Source organism: Acinonyx jubatus, chromosome B3, assembly GCF_027475565.1.
Source record: "Acinonyx jubatus isolate Ajub_Pintada_27869175 chromosome B3, VMU_Ajub_asm_v1.0, whole genome shotgun sequence".
Classification (NCBI taxonomy): Eukaryota; Metazoa; Chordata; class Mammalia; order Carnivora; family Felidae; genus Acinonyx; species Acinonyx jubatus.
In genome coordinates, this window is record NC_069386.1 from 117,423,140 (window position 1) to 117,442,141 (window position 19,002).

General features: G+C 40.8%; 1 protein-coding gene across 9 annotated transcripts in view; it reads right to left on the reverse strand.

The window, feature by feature from the left end:
• The window catches only part of AREL1 (apoptosis resistant E3 ubiquitin protein ligase 1), a 48,587-nt gene that overhangs the window by 25,631 nt on the left and 3,954 nt on the right, over positions 1-19,002 (reverse strand). For 8 of the 9 annotated variants that reach the window (XM_053224716.1, XM_053224717.1, XM_015071645.3 and 5 more), the window contains 2 exons: positions 5,764-6,078; positions 779-839 (listed from right to left, as the gene is read on the reverse strand). In XM_053224716.1, coding sequence (XP_053080691.1) covers positions 779-794 — 16 coding nt within the window. In that variant the 5' untranslated portion in view covers positions 795-839; positions 5,764-6,078. Of the gene's footprint in view, positions 1-778; positions 840-5,763; positions 6,079-10,023; positions 12,893-19,002 lie in introns of those variants that run through there. The other variant, XM_053224715.1, reaches the window with a different exon arrangement.

The following is a 19,002-nucleotide window of genomic DNA, read 5'->3' on the forward strand; positions in this document are numbered from 1 at the left end:
AGACTTCCAAGGAAACACTGTACTGGGTCACTACCTCTGTGGGTGAAAAGAGGAACTTCTACATCAGGGGTCAGAAATTACAGGCCAAATCCCATCCACTGCTTGTTTTTGTAAGTAAAGTTCTATTAGAACACAGCCCCACCTATTCATTTACCTATTGTCTAGGGCTGCCCTAGCCCTAAAGCAGCAGAACCCAGTAGTGGTACAGAGCCTGTACGACCTGGGAAACCAAAATACTTACTCTTTGGCGCTTTACGGGAAAAGTGCCAACCCTTGTTCTATACCGTGGGCCACATAAAATGCCCACCCCCTACATTCCTGCCTACGCTAGGCCCTCACAGAAGCAGTAAAACGAATGTGAATTCTAGTCCCTCCATTTGGAAGTCTTCCCCTCTTTTGTCCACTTAGCAAAAGCTCTCCCCAGTCCTCACCTGAGTTAGGGGTTCCTTCTTCTGGGCCCCCTCAAACTCCTGTATATTCACCTATTATAGCTTTTCTCCCCTTGAGCATCTTCCCCTTCATGTTATGAGCTTCCTGAAGGCAATTTTTGCCTTATCCGACTTTGACTCGGCAGGAAACAGTATCTGGCATGGACCAGAATTACTCAATAAATATTTCCCAAATGAATGAATTCCACTGCCAACTCTGTGAAGGTACATTCTGGCGTGAACAGAAATATTTCTAAGTCTATTTTCAAGGGGAAAGGGGGTAGACGGGGAGGCAAAAAGGATGTAAGCAGCCCTAACAAAAATAATAAAGAGCTCTTTCCACAACATACCAATAACGTAAAACATCAGGTCCCTTCAGTGCCGCCAGACAGCCGAGGATCACAGCTGCAGCTGCAAAAGAAAACTTGTTTAGTGTTCTCTCCAATTCTTCCTTACAGCCATCTCAGAGAGAGACAAAGAACACAGGGCTTGAGTCAACTGACTCTGGCCTTACTGTGTTCCTGTCCTCTCTCTCCAGTTTGATAGGTGCCCTATGACAAATTTCAGCGAAATGGTGACTACATCATTTCTCCTAAAGACTTCCAATCTACGACCACCCTAGGAATACCACAAACAGCCACTTGCTTTATTGCTAATTACAAAATGCAATAACATGGCTTTCATCTTCTCAGATCCAGGGCCCCAAGACAGTTTCCCTCCCCCATGCAAAGTAGTGCTAATTAACACAAGCAAAGAGGATAATGGAGTCACTTTCCCCTTCTATTTGCCTTCTGGAAGTAATTCATCTAAGTAGAAATAGTTATATCAAATGTGGATTTTTAAAAGCAAGTATTATTATCATCATGCTGGCATGTAATTAAAGTGAACCACTGGTCATCCCAATAAGAAGCAGCGGGCATGTAAGAGAAGTCACTTTTGCTGTTACCAATCAGACAACAGGTCCCATGGAAGATGAGCTCAGCAGAAAGGCCAAGGACAGGAACAAAAGGAGGAGATTCTATTTATCCTAAGTGATGCCTGTCAAGGTCAGAACAATTCAAACAGGGGCCAGGGTTCAAGGGGACACTTTCACTGTTATTAAACTTGTTTCCAGAATAAGACGTCAATCTTCATTACTCGTTTGAACCACCCAAGGTATTGCCAAGAAAAAATGCCATGTACACTGACAGTGGTATCAATCGCTGAGTTCTGACCTTAGTAGAACCTGTAAAAGCTCTCCATTCTGTAATGCAGTGAATTCATTCAAGTCAATGTATATAAGGTTATCAATATTATCTCAACTCAGCGCCTTTTATCTGCTCTAGAATATTACTTAGAGACAATACGGCTGAAAATTTCTAGGCTCAAATTTGGGAGGGACCAAAACAGGTTCTGTTTTTGTTGTTGTTGTTGTTGTTGTTTATAAATAGGGTATGCTTTTATGTCTAACTGTACTGGAAAATTTTAAGTGAGAGACCGGAAAATGGCCATTAGCTCCTCTGATAGCAACAATATATCCAGTGGAATCCACGGAGAGTAGGTAATTTGAGGAATGACCATGTCAAGTTTCATAGAAATCCCTGTTCAGACTGGTCTAAAATCTACTGGCAAAGAAATCCACACAGGGAACATTACAACAGTCAATACACATGGATTAGGCTGCTCCCCAAAGGGTCAATTATAAAAAGACAATATATAGACCCCAAATTTGGGATCACAACTACTGAGCCTCCTGCCCAAACAGGCAGCTCATATCCCGGAACCTTATGCTGAAAGCTGCTTTCGTCTCTCAAAAAGCATCTGTCTGCACCTTACACGATGTGCTAGATGATTTCGTAGAACCCAAACTGGCAGTTTAACTGTCTGAATTCACTGAAATACTCCCTCAGTTGGATGTCATTCAATCTGATCCATGATATGAAAATTTGGCCCTTAGCAAAGCTGTAACACTCAGCAGACAAGAAAGTGTATGTGGCTGATGTTATAGGACTTGTGGCCTCAAGTCTCTTACTCCTTGGAGGAACAAGAACACCACCAAATGTATGGCATTCCCAGCATTAGGGCTGGGAAATTCCTATGTACTACCTCTGACAACTATAAGAAGCTTTACTGCGAGAGGTGGTGGACGAGCAGTAAGTCAGAGGCCTGCGAACCGGTTCCAAGGCCGCAACTATGTGACCTGTCCAGGCTTCGGAACTCTCACTGCTAAAAAAGAACTGAGATTTACTAATTTCTATGGCACCATCTCCTTCAGTGCGATAGGACTTCAATATAACTCCCCACAGCCATCAGGACCCTAAAATCAAACAGTAGAGCAAACAGGACAATACAGAGGGTGAGGGCGTGGACTCCAGAGCCGGCCTACCTGAGTTCATACCTATTCTCTGTCACTCACAGTGCGACATTAGACAAGTTATTTCATCTCTCTGTGGAGAGCCAGTTTCCTCATTTGTCAAATGGGGTATATCTATGTGTACCTCACAGAGGTGCTGTAAGGATTAAATGAGTTTACACACGTAAACAGCCGAGAATAGTGCCTGGCCCAGAGTGAGTTGTCAGTTTTAATTGTTATTAAAATCATTACCAATAGTGGTAGTGCCATCACTATCCCTTTGTGTCAGAGCCAGTAGAAAACTCCAGGAACCTCTCTACTGGCCCCCACTTTCTCCAGTGGGAAATGCATCAGAATTGTCTACTGAAGGTAGGTAATTCTGGCTTCTCTTACTGTGTTTCAAATCTCTGCCTACATGGGAGTTCTTCACACTATTCTACTTTTATGCCTGAAAATATTTATAATGAAGAAGTCAAATTCATCCAACAAATACTGGGTACTTACTTAATGTGCCAGGTACTGGGGGAACAGTGTTGGGACAGCCACAGTCTCAGTCCTCATGAAGCTGGCAGTACTGAGCTCGACCTTGCTGAGTCCTTGTCCATTTTCTCCCCCACTTATTTTTCAACCAAACCGTCATCACTGATCCAGAACACCTAGACCTTTTCCAATCAGTCAATTCTACATTTCTAGTCCAATTCCCTTTATTATTTTAAACCCGGATACCTATTACTACTTTTTTCCAAACCACTCTCCTCTCTTCTCCTGGAAACCTCTTTATGGCCAGGGAATTAGCTCTGTCGATTCACTGCCCTATGATCTGACTTTTACAAAACCTCCCACTTCTCTACAATAGCTCTCAAGAAACCCCCCAACAATAAATATCTACCCATCTCTCAGCTGTCACATTTTGAATTTGCCTTCCTTTTACATTTTCCTCCTGTCTTGTTCCTCTTGAACGCTGTCACAAAGCCTTCCTGTCTTTATCACTCAAATCATTTTTATTCCAGATTTCACTTCAATTCTGTAAGCATTTTCTGTCTCTTCCTGACTCTGGCAAGGCTCTCCCTGCTCTGTCTCTGTTCCTATCCCCACCCACAGTATTCCCTTGGCTTCATCTCCACAAAACCTTATTTTATCCTATGATCTACCTGACTCGAGTCCCTTCTATCTTTACATATAGGCTCTGAAACACATCTCCATGCTTTGCAAAATCACTTCCTCTGCCTAGACTAACCACTCCCCTCTCATGTCTCCATCCGTGGGCAATCTCCTAACCTTAAAGTCTAGGGAAGGTCCTGTCTTCCTTGAAATCTCCCTTGAGCCTCAATTTAGAAATTCTCTCCCTCGTCTGAATTCCCACACTACTTTTATTTATCTTTTGGCACTTACATTCTCTTTCATTTTAGTCCTGTGTTTGTTTTATTTTCCATTTCAGAGTGGTAACATGAGGCAAAGACTAGTCTTCAGAATTCTCCACAGCATCCAACATAATTGCATACAGTAATTGCAATAAGTATGAATGAAGTATCTGAACAGATAGGGTCAAATGTCTGTTCTTTCCTTTGTCCAGAATGCCTAGGGATCAGGAATTTTCTAGATAGGACCTCCTTTTAGATACAGTTTTTAAAGACTTCGGTAACTGGCAGTATATTCACTTGAGCCAGGGACTGTAAACTCTTTGGACCACAAGTTACCAACTGACTTCAGTTCTACAAGTATATACCAAATACCCACAACTAGAGTCATAGGTTCTCATGCATGGCCTGGTATCTGGTTTTCTGGTTCTATCTTCCTTATCTTGAGCTTTTATTTTTCTATAACAGCTTCTATAGCACCCTCCACTTTCTGCTGCTTACACTTCTCCTTCATAAAATTATTCTGGAACTCTTCCCAAGTCTAACTCAAGCACAAAGAAGCAGTATGTTAAGTCTCTGCCATACTAATTCATGCAATTTGGCTGCACGAGTATTTTTTTTTTTTCAAGTTCATCTCTTTAGTGTTCTTGCTTTTACACAATTCAGCAAACTGGAATATTCTAAGCTAGAAGAATAACAGTAGTAGTAGTAACATAATACTCCCTACCTTTACTAAGCCGCTTACAATAGGGCAAAATACCACACTAAGTGCTTCTATGTGCTAGCCTAAGTAATTGTCCCTGTAACAACCTGGCAAAATAAACACTATTATTCTCATTTTACAGATAAAAAACAACAACAACAACAACAACAAAGCTGGTCTTGGAAAGGACTTGCTGAACATCTCCCAGCTGGTTAAATGACAGAGCTGAGACTCAAGCCCATGCCTGACTCTGAAACCCAATGTTCTAAACCTCATACAACACTAAACCAGGAAAGGAAAGGAGTCATAGGGACAGCGAGGTATTTGGGGAGAGGGAAGATTTAAAAAAAACAACAGGTAAAAGAAAGTATGAAAAACATTACTTAATCTTCCTGGGAGGAATCCCAGCACAAGGTTAAAATTAGAAAAATAAATGCTTATGGCCCCTTTATAAATCTTTTGAAACAAAAATAAAGCATGACAAAGGAAAATGGAATGCAGTACCAATTATCTAATGCAGAAATATCACTTGCTTACTAAAAGATCCCGGGCAAGTTGCTTAATACTACAGTACTTTGGCTCACATTACCTACAAAGGGCGGGGGAGGGGGAATACTTGAAAACGCCTGTCTCAAGGGAACGTTAAGAGTTGACTAAAGGACACATTCTAAAACTCTCTGCTTTTTTAGGAGGCTAAAGATTTGTAATTACAATAGGAAATAAATTTTAGCCTGGACATCGAAGATGGGTTGTGAAAGTCATTTCCCAGAAACAGAGAACGGATTTCTTCATCCTCAAAGGTGCTCTAGGGCAGGGGATCGATTCTAACTGCAACTGTGCACTTCAACAGCTATCCGTTGCTGAAAAGGCTTAGGAACTGGCCCCTGAGTCCACTTTCTGCATTCCAATAACAAGTGAATGTTAACTAGTCTATGGTCTTACCTTTAAACGAGGGCCCATGTTCTGAGCACCAGGTCGAGCACTCCTATTCACCAAAGCAGGTAACTTCTGGCACCATTCACCTTGTCCTCCAACTTCCACAGGGGAGAAAACTGCTGCAAGGTCAACGGAAAGCGTCTGTCCATCAGACACTCACTGAGGATATGTCACAGGAGCAGAGGGTCAATAGTTCTGGAATGAACTGGATGAATTCCAGGGTGGAGAAATATAGCCCCAAAACCTGTTATCCCGGACTTCTCTCTAGGGCATGGTGCAATCAACTGCCAAAGGATGCATCTGTTCTCTTGTCCCAGGATCCTACCCGACAGAGAAAAAAAGGTCAGTAGAAGAGGTTTTTATTTCTGAAAGAGAATCCCCAGAAAACAACGAAGAGGATATAGAAGAGGCAGGAGAAATTCCGGGGCACTAAAAACAAGCAAGGCCTGGTAAACTTGGACCAAGCTTTCCCTGTTAAAACTCCACAAAAAGGGGCAATGGCAACCTCACTGCCTTAACTGTGTCACTCCCCAGAAGGAAGCTCCAGCTGACTGCGATCCTTCATTAGGAGCAACTAGGGACAGCTTTAAAGAGCGAGCCTCATCACTACCACATGCCTAATTCCAGTTTAATAGGGCTGCAGCACAGGGGCTGAGAATAAGGTGAAGAGATATGAAAGCACAGGATAGGTGGGGCCACAATGCAGAGGGCCTCGTATGCCATATAAGGAATCACGGCAACACTCACTTGGAAAGGGGAAATCACCAAAAAGCTCCAAAACCTAATCTATCTGCCCATGCGGTCTGCTCCCTTTGCGCCCACGTATGCATTTCCAAGACATGGTTTAACAATGCTGGTTTTATTTTTAAAATAGTGTTATTTACTTTTCTGAGCGGGGAAACAAAAATCTGTGGACTTTCAAGATAAAGTCACTAAGTAAAGTCTAGTAAAGTCAGCGTGTAACTCAAAGATATTCATGAACTAAATATAGCAGAAAGGGGGTTATGGCAAAGCATACGCAAACAGCCACCATAGAACAAATGAGAAAAGACTACTCATCGCTAAACAAAGAGAGATTCTCTTTCCACATGGTGGGAACCGTGCTCAGTGCTTCATATATATTAACTTACAACCCCAGGGCACAAAGGGAATTATCCCATTTTACAGATGAAGAAACTGAGGTACTCTCTCAAGATTACACACATGAGCAGTAATGATCAATTAAACCCAGACAACCTGGACCTAGAATCCATGCTTTTAATGACTACCCTACTTGCCTCCCTACCGTGGGAAATCAAGAAAGAAAACCCACAATGTTAGTAAGAGCAGCAGAACAGAGTAAGTGAAGGCTAGCCGATCAAACAAGTTGGCAAACTTTTCTAACAAAAAATAAACAAGTATTTGTATTTATTTTAAAATATGGTGATAGAATTGCCAAATACATGAGCCAAAAGCCGGGTCAACCAGCAACTGGAACCAGATTACAGGATCCACAAGCAAGATAACAGTTACATAAACTGTAAGAGATCAATTAGAATGCTATCTAAGCATTAAACAATGACACCTTTTAAGGAATAACAAAAGAAATTTCTCACAAATAAAATGTTAAATACAAAGCACAAAATTATTTACATGGCATGAGTGCAATTTTTAAAATATTACATGAACAAGACTAGAAGGAACATAAAAATACTAGTCATTTTTTGCTGTATGAAATTATAAACAACTTTCATTTTCTACCTGTATCTTTCAGTGTTTTCCAAATTCTTACTGATGTAAGAACATATTAAAAGTTTCTACTTCTGGAAAACAAATAACTTTTTGGGGGAGAACAGGCAAGTTATCCTTTTTTTCAAATAAGGAATATAAAAATTAGCTAAAAATAAAAGAACGTACTGAAATTTTTTTAAAAAGTTTTTTTAAGATTTTTATTTATTTTTGAGAGACAGAGACAGAGGACGAGCAGGGGAGGGGCAGAGACAGAGGGAGACACAGAATCCGAAGCAGGCTCCAGGCTCTAAGATGTCAGCACAGAGCCTGACACGAGGCTCGAACTCACGGACCATGAGATCGTGACCTGAGCCAAAGTCAGACGCTTAACCGACTGAGCCACCCAGGCGCCCCCGAATGTACTGAAATTTTATTTAAAAAATTCTTTTAATGTTTATTATTTATTTTTGAGACAGAGAGACAGACAGACAGAGCATGAGCAGGGGAGGGGCAGAGAGAAAGAGGGAGACACAGAATTCAAAACAGGTTCCAGGTTCTGAGCTGTCAGCATCAGAGCCTGACACGGGGCTCGAGCCCATGAACCGGGAGATCGTGACCCGAGCCAAAGTCAGACGCTTAACTGATTGAGCCACCCAGGTGCCCCTGCAATTTTATTTCTATTCATTATGATCTTAGTGGGTCTCCAGCCCTGTAATCAGCTATTTGGTTATTAAATAACTCCTAGTTTTTTTTTTAAAGATTTTATTTGTAAGTAATCTCTACCTCTAACATGGGGCTCGAACTTCAACTCCAAGATCAAGAGTTGCATGCTCCATGGACTGAGCCAGCCAGGTGCCCCAAATAACCCCTAGTTCTAACATCATCTTTACTGCACCCACCACAATCTACCACGCGTAACCCCTCACAATGCTTCAGTGTCTCTAGTAAGCCTCAAAATTCAGCTCAAGCATCATCCCCCTTCCTGGTCCAATTCTCAGGCCCTCTGAGAATTCCCCCCATGCCAGGCAGAACCAATCATTTGCTCCTCTGTGATACGCCTATGCTGAAGATACCTCTATTATAGCATTTATTAGTCTGTATTGTAATTGTTTATACAGTAGTGTCTCCTAATGACTTCTGGGATCTCGGAAGACACTGATGGGTCTTACTCTTCTTTGTCTCCCAGTAGCTAGTATACTGTTCGGTTTATCGCTTAACTTTGATAAGTTCCCCCAAGTGATTCCTATAAATATTGAAGCCTCAGAAGCTTGGTCTAGGCTCTAGGGCAGTCCCTCTGAGAAGCGACCTGATATTCTGTATCTCTAACAGACTCACAGGAAAGGTTGATGCTTCTGGTCTGCAGATCGAGCTTCCAGGAGCAAGGGTCTAGAGCAGGAATTGGCAAACTACAGCCTGCAGGCCAAATCCAGACAGAACCTCGCTACAAGAGCAAAGCTGAGTAGCTGCAGAGACATATGGTCTACGAAGCTTTCCTATCTGACCCTTTACAAAAAAAAAGTTTACCACCCTCCACCATAGGGTCTTAGCCTTAAAGGTACATAACTGCTTTGTGTAAATTAACTCATTTTTATAAATGAAAAAAAGCATAAAGTCATTTTCTTCCAATCCAGTTCTGCCCCCTCTTAGGAAAAGAGCTATAAAACTTGCAATATTATGCAAATATTTCTCCTGGTGAATTTCAACTGTTATTTAAAAGTGTTACGGGGGCACCTGGCTGGCTCAGTTGGTAAAGTGGCCAACCTCGGTTCAGGTCATGATCTCAAGGTTCACGAGTTCAAGCCCCACGTCAAGCTCTGGGCTGACAGCTCAGAGTCTGAAGCCTGCTTCAGATTCTGTGTTTTCCTCTCTCTTTGCCCCTTCCCTGCTTGCACTCTCGCTCTCGCTCTCTCTCTCTCTCTCAAAAATAAACAAACAAAAAAAGAGTTCTACGCCTCCCATACCCCAAGTAGGAATTTTATACAATCATTTCCCAAAGTACAAGTTTCCTACAATTATGCTTGCATTTCATCAAGGCTATAATTTCCTAAAACCAGTACCTCAGGGACCAATACTATATCCAGGTTTCTAAAATTATTACTATACACATTACTGACTCAATATCTACTTTTAAACTATTATTAAAAATCCTGTGAAAAACTGACGTGAAAGTCCACTTTGGAATTCTGGTGAATAACAAAAGAGGCAGTGGCAGCAGACAGGAGTTCCAAATATCAACCACTGAATCCCACAGAGAAAGACAAAAGAAAGACATTGGCTTTGAAAGATGTAGTCTTCAGTATTCTCTATACAGAAGCACCAGCCACAGTCCAGGAAAATCAAATTAAAACAAAACAAAACAAAACAAATCATTCAATAAGCAAAACGCTGACAGTTTAGAGTGACCTAAGGAGGTTCTAAGAAATAAAGTGCACCATCAGATACTTCAGATTATTTACGTTTTCGTCTGCTTAATTTCACCGTTGGTTTATTCTCCCCCAAATCCCCACCATAAAAGACTGCCTTCCCCCATCAAGTTTATTCTCTTGAGATATTTACACAGTTGTGTATTCCTGCTATCTCGGTTCAGCCAACTTATACGGTTTTCATTTATATTCTTTCCTCATCAGTCAGCCCCTCCAGTCTCTTAATCGTTCTTGTGGGTCTTCTGTGAACTCTCTCCAGCTGGTCCCCAGCGATCTGGTAATGAGGTGCCTCCAACTGACTGCAGCCTTCCAGGAACAGCCTCGTTAGAACAGGATGAGCTCACCCTCCTCGGTTCTATGACATAACACTCCTGAGTAGACAATCCCCCACATCACAGCAAGCTAGAATGCCGCCATATTAGACTATGACCCCATTCCATGCTTCTCAGATTTGGGCACTGGGGCATGTCAATGTGCTGGAAGGCAGGGGATAAATGGCACATGTTGGTGCAGCAACTTTTCACTAAAGGATGAGGTGGGTGGGGAGGGGAAGCCCTGTTCACGTTAAAACACTCATAGGTAATAAAATAGAATGCACAATTTGCATGAATGTCTAAAGATAAAATATGAGTGTGGTCAAGATATTCAGAGATTTGATACCTGATGCAGAAAGGCTGCTTGGGGCTCTGCTCCCAGCCCCCAAGGGGTTACATGCCCACTATCCTCTACCACCAGCGGTAATCAAGCTTAAAAGTTTGAAAAGCACTACAATCCCCACTCAACTCATGGTCTATTACCCCACTATCACTCATCTCATACACTCACATTTTAAATAAAATTATTTTTTCTGCTATGTTCCCCATCCTTGGATATCTATATTTTCCCTTTGCCTAACATAATTGTAATTCACTGATGGTAATTAACCAACATCTTCGTGTTCCTCTGTAAGGTTCATTCTTGATTCATTTCATATTTCTTGAACATTTGCTGTCTGCCAGGCTGTGTGCTAAAAGCTAAAGTAACACGGAAAAATGAGACAGGGTATTTTCTTAACCTGGATGAACTCAGTCCAAAGTGGGAGCTGGACAATACAACGAGGCAAGTGCCACAAAAAAGGAATAAACAATGTGTGGGGGGGCAAAGGAAGGAGAAAGGTAACTTTGCCTGAGAGTGAGGAAGCATTCACAGAAGAGACAAGAGAGCTATTAAGACCGAGCAAGCATTCGCAGGGCAGGGCAAAAAAGACCAGTACCCTAGGTGGAAAAAACAGCATAAGCAAAAGTTCTGAGTCAAGAAAGGGGATGAAAAAGGTCAGCATTATGAAAACAAAGTGTTTAGAAAGACCAAATGGGGCCAAACTGGGGTGACTGATTCTCAGTACAGTACAGTATAATGCTCAAGAGCATGAATCTTACTACTGAGTAATCCCGGACAAACTACTTCTCTTCAGTTGCCTCGGGAATAAAGTGGAGATCCACTAAGAAAAGGAAGGGCTGGAAACTAGCCCCGGGTGACTTGGCACTAGACGGGTGCCTCAGGGGATGTGGCTTTAACTGCCAACCAGGCTGCCCGGTTGCCCGGCTACGAAGGAAGTTTGCACCCAGGCCACAATGGCAGCCCAACCTGCAGTAAATTAGGAAGATGGCACTGTGTATACCTGAGGGACTAATTGGTTTTCCAGAGAAACCCCATTTGGAAGCAACCACAGCAACGATCCAAAATACGGACTGTTGGTTTTTTTTTTATTTCTCAAGAATGATGATAACACAGGGACGTTTGGGTGGCTCAGATGATGAAGCATCCAACTTCAGTCCAGGTCTTGATCTCATGGTTTGTGGGTTCAAGCCCTGCATTGAGCTCTCTGCTGTCAGCATGGAGCCTGATTTGGATCGTCTGCCCCCCTCTCCCTCTGCCCCTTCTCCGCTCATGCTTTCTCAAAAATAAATAAACTTAAAAACAGAACAGGGTGGCTGGGTGGCTCAGTTGATTAAGTGTCCGACTTTGGCTCAGGTCATGATCTTTCAGGTTTGTGAGTTTGAGCCCCATATTGGGCTCTGTGCTGACAGCTCAGAGCCTGGAACCTGCTTCAGATTCTGTGTCTCCCTCTCTCTCTGCCCCTTCTCTGCTCGTGCTCTGTCTCTCTCTCTCTCTCAAAAATAAATAAACATTAAAGCAAATTTTTTAAAAGAGAATGATGATAATACAAATCTACCTTTACTGAGAACCTACTACTACTGTTTGAGGTGCTTCATGTATCATGTAACTCACATCAACCATATAAAGTACCTACATTGTTATCCATATGTTACAGATTAGGAAACAGAAGCACAGAGAGCTAAAATAACTTGCCTATCGTTACCTAGATGACAAAGGAAGGAGTCAGGCAATGTGATTCCAGAGCCTGATGTGTCAAGAACCCCAAGAAAGGAAAAAAAAGAGAAAAGATTCTTGGGATAGGAAGAATGAGAGCTCAAGAAATACTTAACCTGGAAATTTAAAGAAATATGATTTCATTTTAGACTTTAAGGAACCACAACCAAAGAAGCCAAGAGGTGTTTTTTAAGTTAAGGGAGAAAGAGGCTTACACATTTTAAAAGAAATAACTCTGGCGGTAATATAAGAGAGACTCTGAAGAGGAGGACAGACCACTGGCTGAGAGACCAGAAGATGCTGGTCCAAGGGAGCAGCGAGGAACTGGTCATGATGCAGAGGGGGAGAGGCTAGCGTAGGCACTGTTTCCCAGTTAGAAACAACAGGATTAGTGACCTATGAGGTCAAAAAGATAAAGGAGAGCAAGAAACCAAGGACAAATCAGGAATTTTTACTCTTGGGAGCCTGGATGAATGGTGGTGGTGAAGGAAAGACACAGAGCCAGTACAGAGGGAAAGATAAGCACAGAACTGAACATGTTAAGTTTGAAGTGTCCATAAGATATCTGGGTGAATATACCCACAAGACAAATGGACATAAGCATCTGAAGCCCTGGAAATACCAGTACCCTGAGGGCAGTTAAAAGACACAGGAGATTAAAAAAAAAAAAAAAAAAACAAGACTGGCATGGAAAACAAGTAGACCAAGAAAAAGACCAATTACACAACTCTGAGATCAACCTTAAACGTACTGCCTTCTCCCCCAAAAAAGGAGCTAGCAAAAACTGAAAAGGAACAATCAGAGAAAAGGGAAAAACTGTAAAAGTGGTTTACTAGAGCCAAAAGGAAGTACTTCTAGAAACCGGTGGTCACAGTATTAGAAACAGTAATGATTTAGGCCAGAGGGGGAATTCAAAAATCAGCACCCAGGTTTTCTTCCTTGATTATTTGGAACTCTCATTCTCTGATCAAGCAACTTCAAATAAAATGTGTATCTGATTTCCATCTATTCTCATTAATAATAAAAATCTTAGCCTAAACTTGACCCAACACTGATAACTAGTAAGCTCTTTGCAACTCAATTCAGGGATACTGATTATTTCAAAATTATCTTAGTGCCTATAACAAATTCAGATCTGAACTAATCTGAATCCAGTCTCTAATCCCACATAAATCAATGGCAAAAAAAATCATATCAAAATCAGCTTTATTGAGGTACCGCTTATATATAGTAAAAGCCGCCAACTTAAGCAATTAGAGCTTTGCCAACTGTATAAGGTTATGGATATAAAACACAATGGTGATACAGAACATTTCATCATCCCAAAGTCTCCTCATGATCCCCTTGTGCAACCACTGATGTGCTTTCTATCACCATAGTTTTGCCTTTTACAGAATGCCAAATAACGTTCTATACAAAATGTAGACCTTTGTGTTGTGGCATTTCTTTACTTACCACATTATTTAGACCCGTACATGTCATTACATGTACCAGTAGTTCATTCCTCTTTATTGTTGTGTAGCAGTCCATTATATGGGCATATTACAATTTCTTTATCCGTTCACCAGTTGAAGGACATTTGATTCTATCCAGTTTGGGGCTGTTCAGGATAAAGCTGCTACAAACATTCAAGCCCAAGTCTGGTGTGGACACATGTTTTTGCTTCCCTTGGGTAAACAGCTAAGAGTGAGATTGCTGGGCCATATGATAAGTATATATTTAACTTCAAAGAAACTGCCAACCTGTCGGGGTGCTTGGGTGGCTTAGTTGGTTAAGCATCCGACTTCTGCTCAGATCATGATCTCATGGTTCGTGGGTTTGAGCCCCACATTGGGCTATCTGCAGTCAGCATGGAGTCTGCCTCAGATCCTCTGCCCCCCTCTCTCTCTGCCCTTCCCCTGCTCGCACACTCTCTCTCTCTCAAAAATAAATAAAATAGATATTTAAAAAGAAAAAAAAAAAGAAACTGCCAAACTGTTTTCCAAAGCACCTGTATACGATCTTGCATTTTCACCAGCAACATACAAGAGCTCCAGTTGTTCACATCTGCCAACACTTGGCATTGTTGATCTTTTAAATTTCATCATTCTAGAACAATCCAACAAGAAGACATAGTAACTTTAAATACTTATTCACCCAACATGGAAGCATCCAAATACTTCAAGTAGTTAACAACAAACATAAAGGAAGTAATCAATAGTAGTCTAACAGTAGGGGACTTTAAAATCCCACTTACATCAATGAACAGATCATCCAAACAGAAAATCAGTAAGGAAACAGTGGCCTTGACACATTGGATCAGATGGACTTAACAGATATATTCAGAACGCTCCATCCTAAAACAGCAGAATACAGTCTTTTCAAGTGCACACGGGACATTCTTCAGAACAGATCCATAATGGGCCACAAAACAAGTCTCAACAAATTCAAAAAGATCGAAGTCATAACCATGCATCTTTCCTGACCACAACACTATGAAACTAGAAATCAACCACAAGAAAAAAATCTAAACACACGGAGGTTAAAGAACATGCTACTAAATCTTACCCATTCTAATAGGTGTGAAGTGGTCTCTCACTGTGGGTTTTTGTTTTTGTTTTGAGAGAGAGAGAGAGAGAGAGAGAGAGAGAGAGAGAAAGAGAGAATGACAGCGAGGGAGGAGGGTAGAGGGAGGGAGAGAGAATCTTAAGCAGTGTCCATGCTCAGCTTGGAGCCCATCCTGGAGCTAAATCTCACGACCCTGGGATCATGACCTGAGTCGAAATCAAGAGTTGGACGCTTAACCAACTGAGTCACCCAGGCGTCCCTCTCACTGTGGTTTTGATTTGCAATTCCCTAAGGACTAACAGCATTGAGTACGCTTTCGTGTGCTTAATGGCTATTTGTGACACTTCTTTGGTATCCAAATCTTTTGTATTTCTAAAAATCAAGCTGTTTGTCCTACTTAGTTGTTTTCAGAGTTCTTTATATAGTAGACACATGTTTGACAAATATTTTCTGTGGTTTGTTTTTAACATTTTCTTAATGGTATTAAAGAATAAGTTTGGAATTTGATGAAATCCAACTTATCAACATTCTTCTTTTAGGTTGTTTTTTGTATCCTATTAAAGAAAAAAATCTTCGCCTAACACCAGGGCAAAGATTTTTTTCTAGAAATTTTCTCTAAAAGTGTCACGAAAGAAAATCTCTTGTTAAAATATTTAACAGGAGTACACATGAAGAGATGCTCAATATCACTAATCAGGGAAATGGAAATCAAAACCATAATGAGATATCACCTCACACTAGTCAGAATTGCTAGCATCAAAAAGACAAGAAATAAAAAGTGTTGGTGAACATGTGGACAAAAGGGAATCCTGTACACTGTTGGTGGGAATGTAAGCTGGTGCAGCCACTGTGGAAAACAGTCTGGAGGTTCTTCAAAAAATCAAAAATCGAACCACCGCATGACCCAGAAATTTCACTTGTGGGTATTTACCTGAAGAAAATGAAAACTAATTTGAAAAGATACATGCACTCCTATGTTTACTGCAGCATTATTTACAATAGCCAAGATATGGAAACAACCTAAGTGTCCATCAACAGATGAGTGAATAAAGAAGATGTGATGGGACATATGTAATATATACATATAATGTGTATATATATATATATATATATATATATATATATATATATAACATACACGTATATTTAAAATGAAATATTACTCGGCCATGAAAAAGAATGAAACCTTGCCATTCACAGCAACATGGATGGACCTAGAGGGTATTACGCTAAGTGAAATAAGCCAGACACAAAGAGACATATACTGCATGGTTTCACTTATATGTACAATCTGCAAAACAAAATAAACAAACAAAAACAGACTCATAAGTACAGAGAACAAACTGATGGCTGCCAGAGGAGAGGGGTGTGAGGTGATGGGTGACATAGGTGAAGGAGAGTAAGAGGTACAGACTTCTTTTGTATTTATTACAAAATAAATAAGTCACAGGGATGAAAAATACAGCACAGGGAATATCATCGATAATACTGTAATAACTTTGTACGGTGACAAATAGTAACTATACTTAATCGTAGTAGGCATTTCATTATGTATATAATTGTCTGGGGCACCTGGGTGGCTTAGTCAGTTAAGTGTCCAACTCTTGATTTCGGCTCAGGTCCTAGTCTTGCAGTTGGAGACCCGGCGCCTCATTGGGGTCCTCACAGACAACACGGAGCCTGCTTGGGAGTCTCTCTCCCCCTCTCTCTGCCCCCCCCCGCATGAGTGTGCGCATGTGCTCACTTTCTCAAAATAAGTAAACTTTAAAAAATAATGTATATAACTGTCCAATCACTATGTTGTACATCTAAAACTAAGAGAATATTGTATGTCAACTATATTGTAACAAAAATAATTTTTAACGAGTTTTTTAAGCTCTTGCATTCTCTTTATTTCATTAATTACTCAGTTTTATTATTGCTTTCTTCCAAATTCAACTTCCCATATTACCAAGCAGGATTTAAGTTACAGCCTATTGCAGAATTTGGGAAGATTTTTAATCTTTTAACAGATTCCCCCTACTCTTTAACCTAATAAATGGCATTTCTAAATGTAGCCAATGTTTTAGTCCCTCAGCTCTCCTCAAACTGACATAAACCTTCTGGACCCCTGATGCTGGGTCTTAAAACAACAACAACAAAATTCCAAAACCCAGACCATGCACCTGCAGGTTAAGCCAAGGACAATGAACTACTTGCCCTTCTGGTTTTAAAGAGAAGCTTTTATAAGCTCACTATCACCTGAGAGGAGGCTGAAAAAAGTTATCATTCACTGGTTAAAAGAAAAGTTAGGCTTATAAAGGCTAAGCTGGCAGACATAAAAGTAATTCTGCATTTTTTAATATTGATTTTCTCTATTGAACTATTCTCTTGAAAACAAACCAGAGTTCTTCAGACTTGAAATAAAGAGTACATATGAAAGCACAGTTTAGATTCAACTGCCCCCTGGAACAGACTTTGCCATTCTCAGCACAGTTCAGAGAAAGGAGGGAAAAAGGGATTCAAAGCTAATGTGAGTAAAACAGGGAAACAAGGGCCAATTTATCATTGCTCATTTTGTAACTTCCTGGGATGTCTGGAGAAAAAAACAAAATAGAAAAACTGGCTCATCTATGCCCCATCACAGTCTTTCATCTACACCAAGAAAACAGCAGCTTCAATTTACAACTCTCTCCAATCGTGATTTTTTTTTTCTATTTACCAAACGGAATCTACTGTGCCTGATCCACAGAATCAGGACAGGCCCCTGTGTTCCCATACCATGGCAGCTTTTATGCTTAGGTGACCCTGGGCCACTGAATCTTGGCTATAATAGGAAAAATTTTAAACTAATTCTCTGAATCTGACAAGCCGTCTCCCTCAATAAGTCTAGGAAGGTGTCATTTCATTAACTGTGCATGAAGTGGCAGGCACACAGCCAGATCTACAGCCTAGTGGGATGAAACTGGAATTGTCACACATGCACTTAAAAGCCAACAAAATTTCTACCTCTACTACCGTCTATTCTGTTATTTTTAAAGAAAATAACTTATTTACATAATCAAAAAAAAGAGCAATCTTAAATGAGTATTTTATAGTTCTTTAAGATTCCAGGAAGAAAAACTCAACTAGCCACAGAATTGGCAAACTAAGACGGCTCAAATTGAAGGAGAAACTCAACACTTACATAGTATTAAAACAAAACTTCTGTTGATCTAATAGTCAATGCTACCAAACGAGGATTTATTAATTTCTTCAAATGTGTGTTAAGAATCTATCATAGGGGCACCTGGGTGGCTCAGTCGGTTAAGCATCCGACTTCAGCTCAGGTCATGACTCACAGTTCATGGGTTCAAGTCCTGCATCGGGTTCTGTGCTGACAGCTTGCTCAGAGCCTGGAGCCTGCTTCGGATTCTGTGTCTCCTTCTCTCTCTGCCCCTCCCCCGCTCACACTCTGTCTGTCTCTGTCTCTCAAAACTAAACAAAAATAATAAAAGAAAAAGAATCTATCATATACAAGCTTATGTTGGACCCTGAGGATTCCAAAATGAGTAAGATGGTCCCTGACCCCTTAGAAACATATGGTTTAGTAAAGAAGATAGTCAAGTAAACAAGTGGTGATAGTTCCATGTAGTAAAGTCTATGAAGGGAGCACATGCTGTTAGTGGAGCCCAAGAAGGGCCCCTCAATCAGGATTAGCTCTTAGCTTCTCAGAAAACTTCATACCACCCTCCTGGGAGCAAAGCCAACTCTTCGACCGAGTTAACAGTGCTTTGGGAATTAAGGGGATACTAAAACACTACCTATACAGTATTGTTTATTCTCATGGTCAATGACTTTCTCTCTTCAGCACTGGTCAGAGGGGATTACTGATCCACATGCGTGGCAGAGAAAAAGCCACTGGAAACCCCAGCCTATTTATCCAAACTGCACAGCACATGGTCTAAACACAATATAGTATCCTGGACTGGATCTTAGAACAGAAAAAAGGCTACTAGAGGAAAAACTTGTAAAATCAAAAAAAAAAAAAAAAAAAAGGCTGTAGTTCAGTTAACATGTACCAATGCTAATTTCTTAGATGTGACAAATGTACCGTGGTTATGTAAGATGTTAACATTAGGGGTAAAGCTACATGAAAGGTATATAGGAACTCTCTGTTCTATCCTTGCAACTTCTCTGTAAATCTAAGATTATTCCAAACTAAAATGTGGTTTTT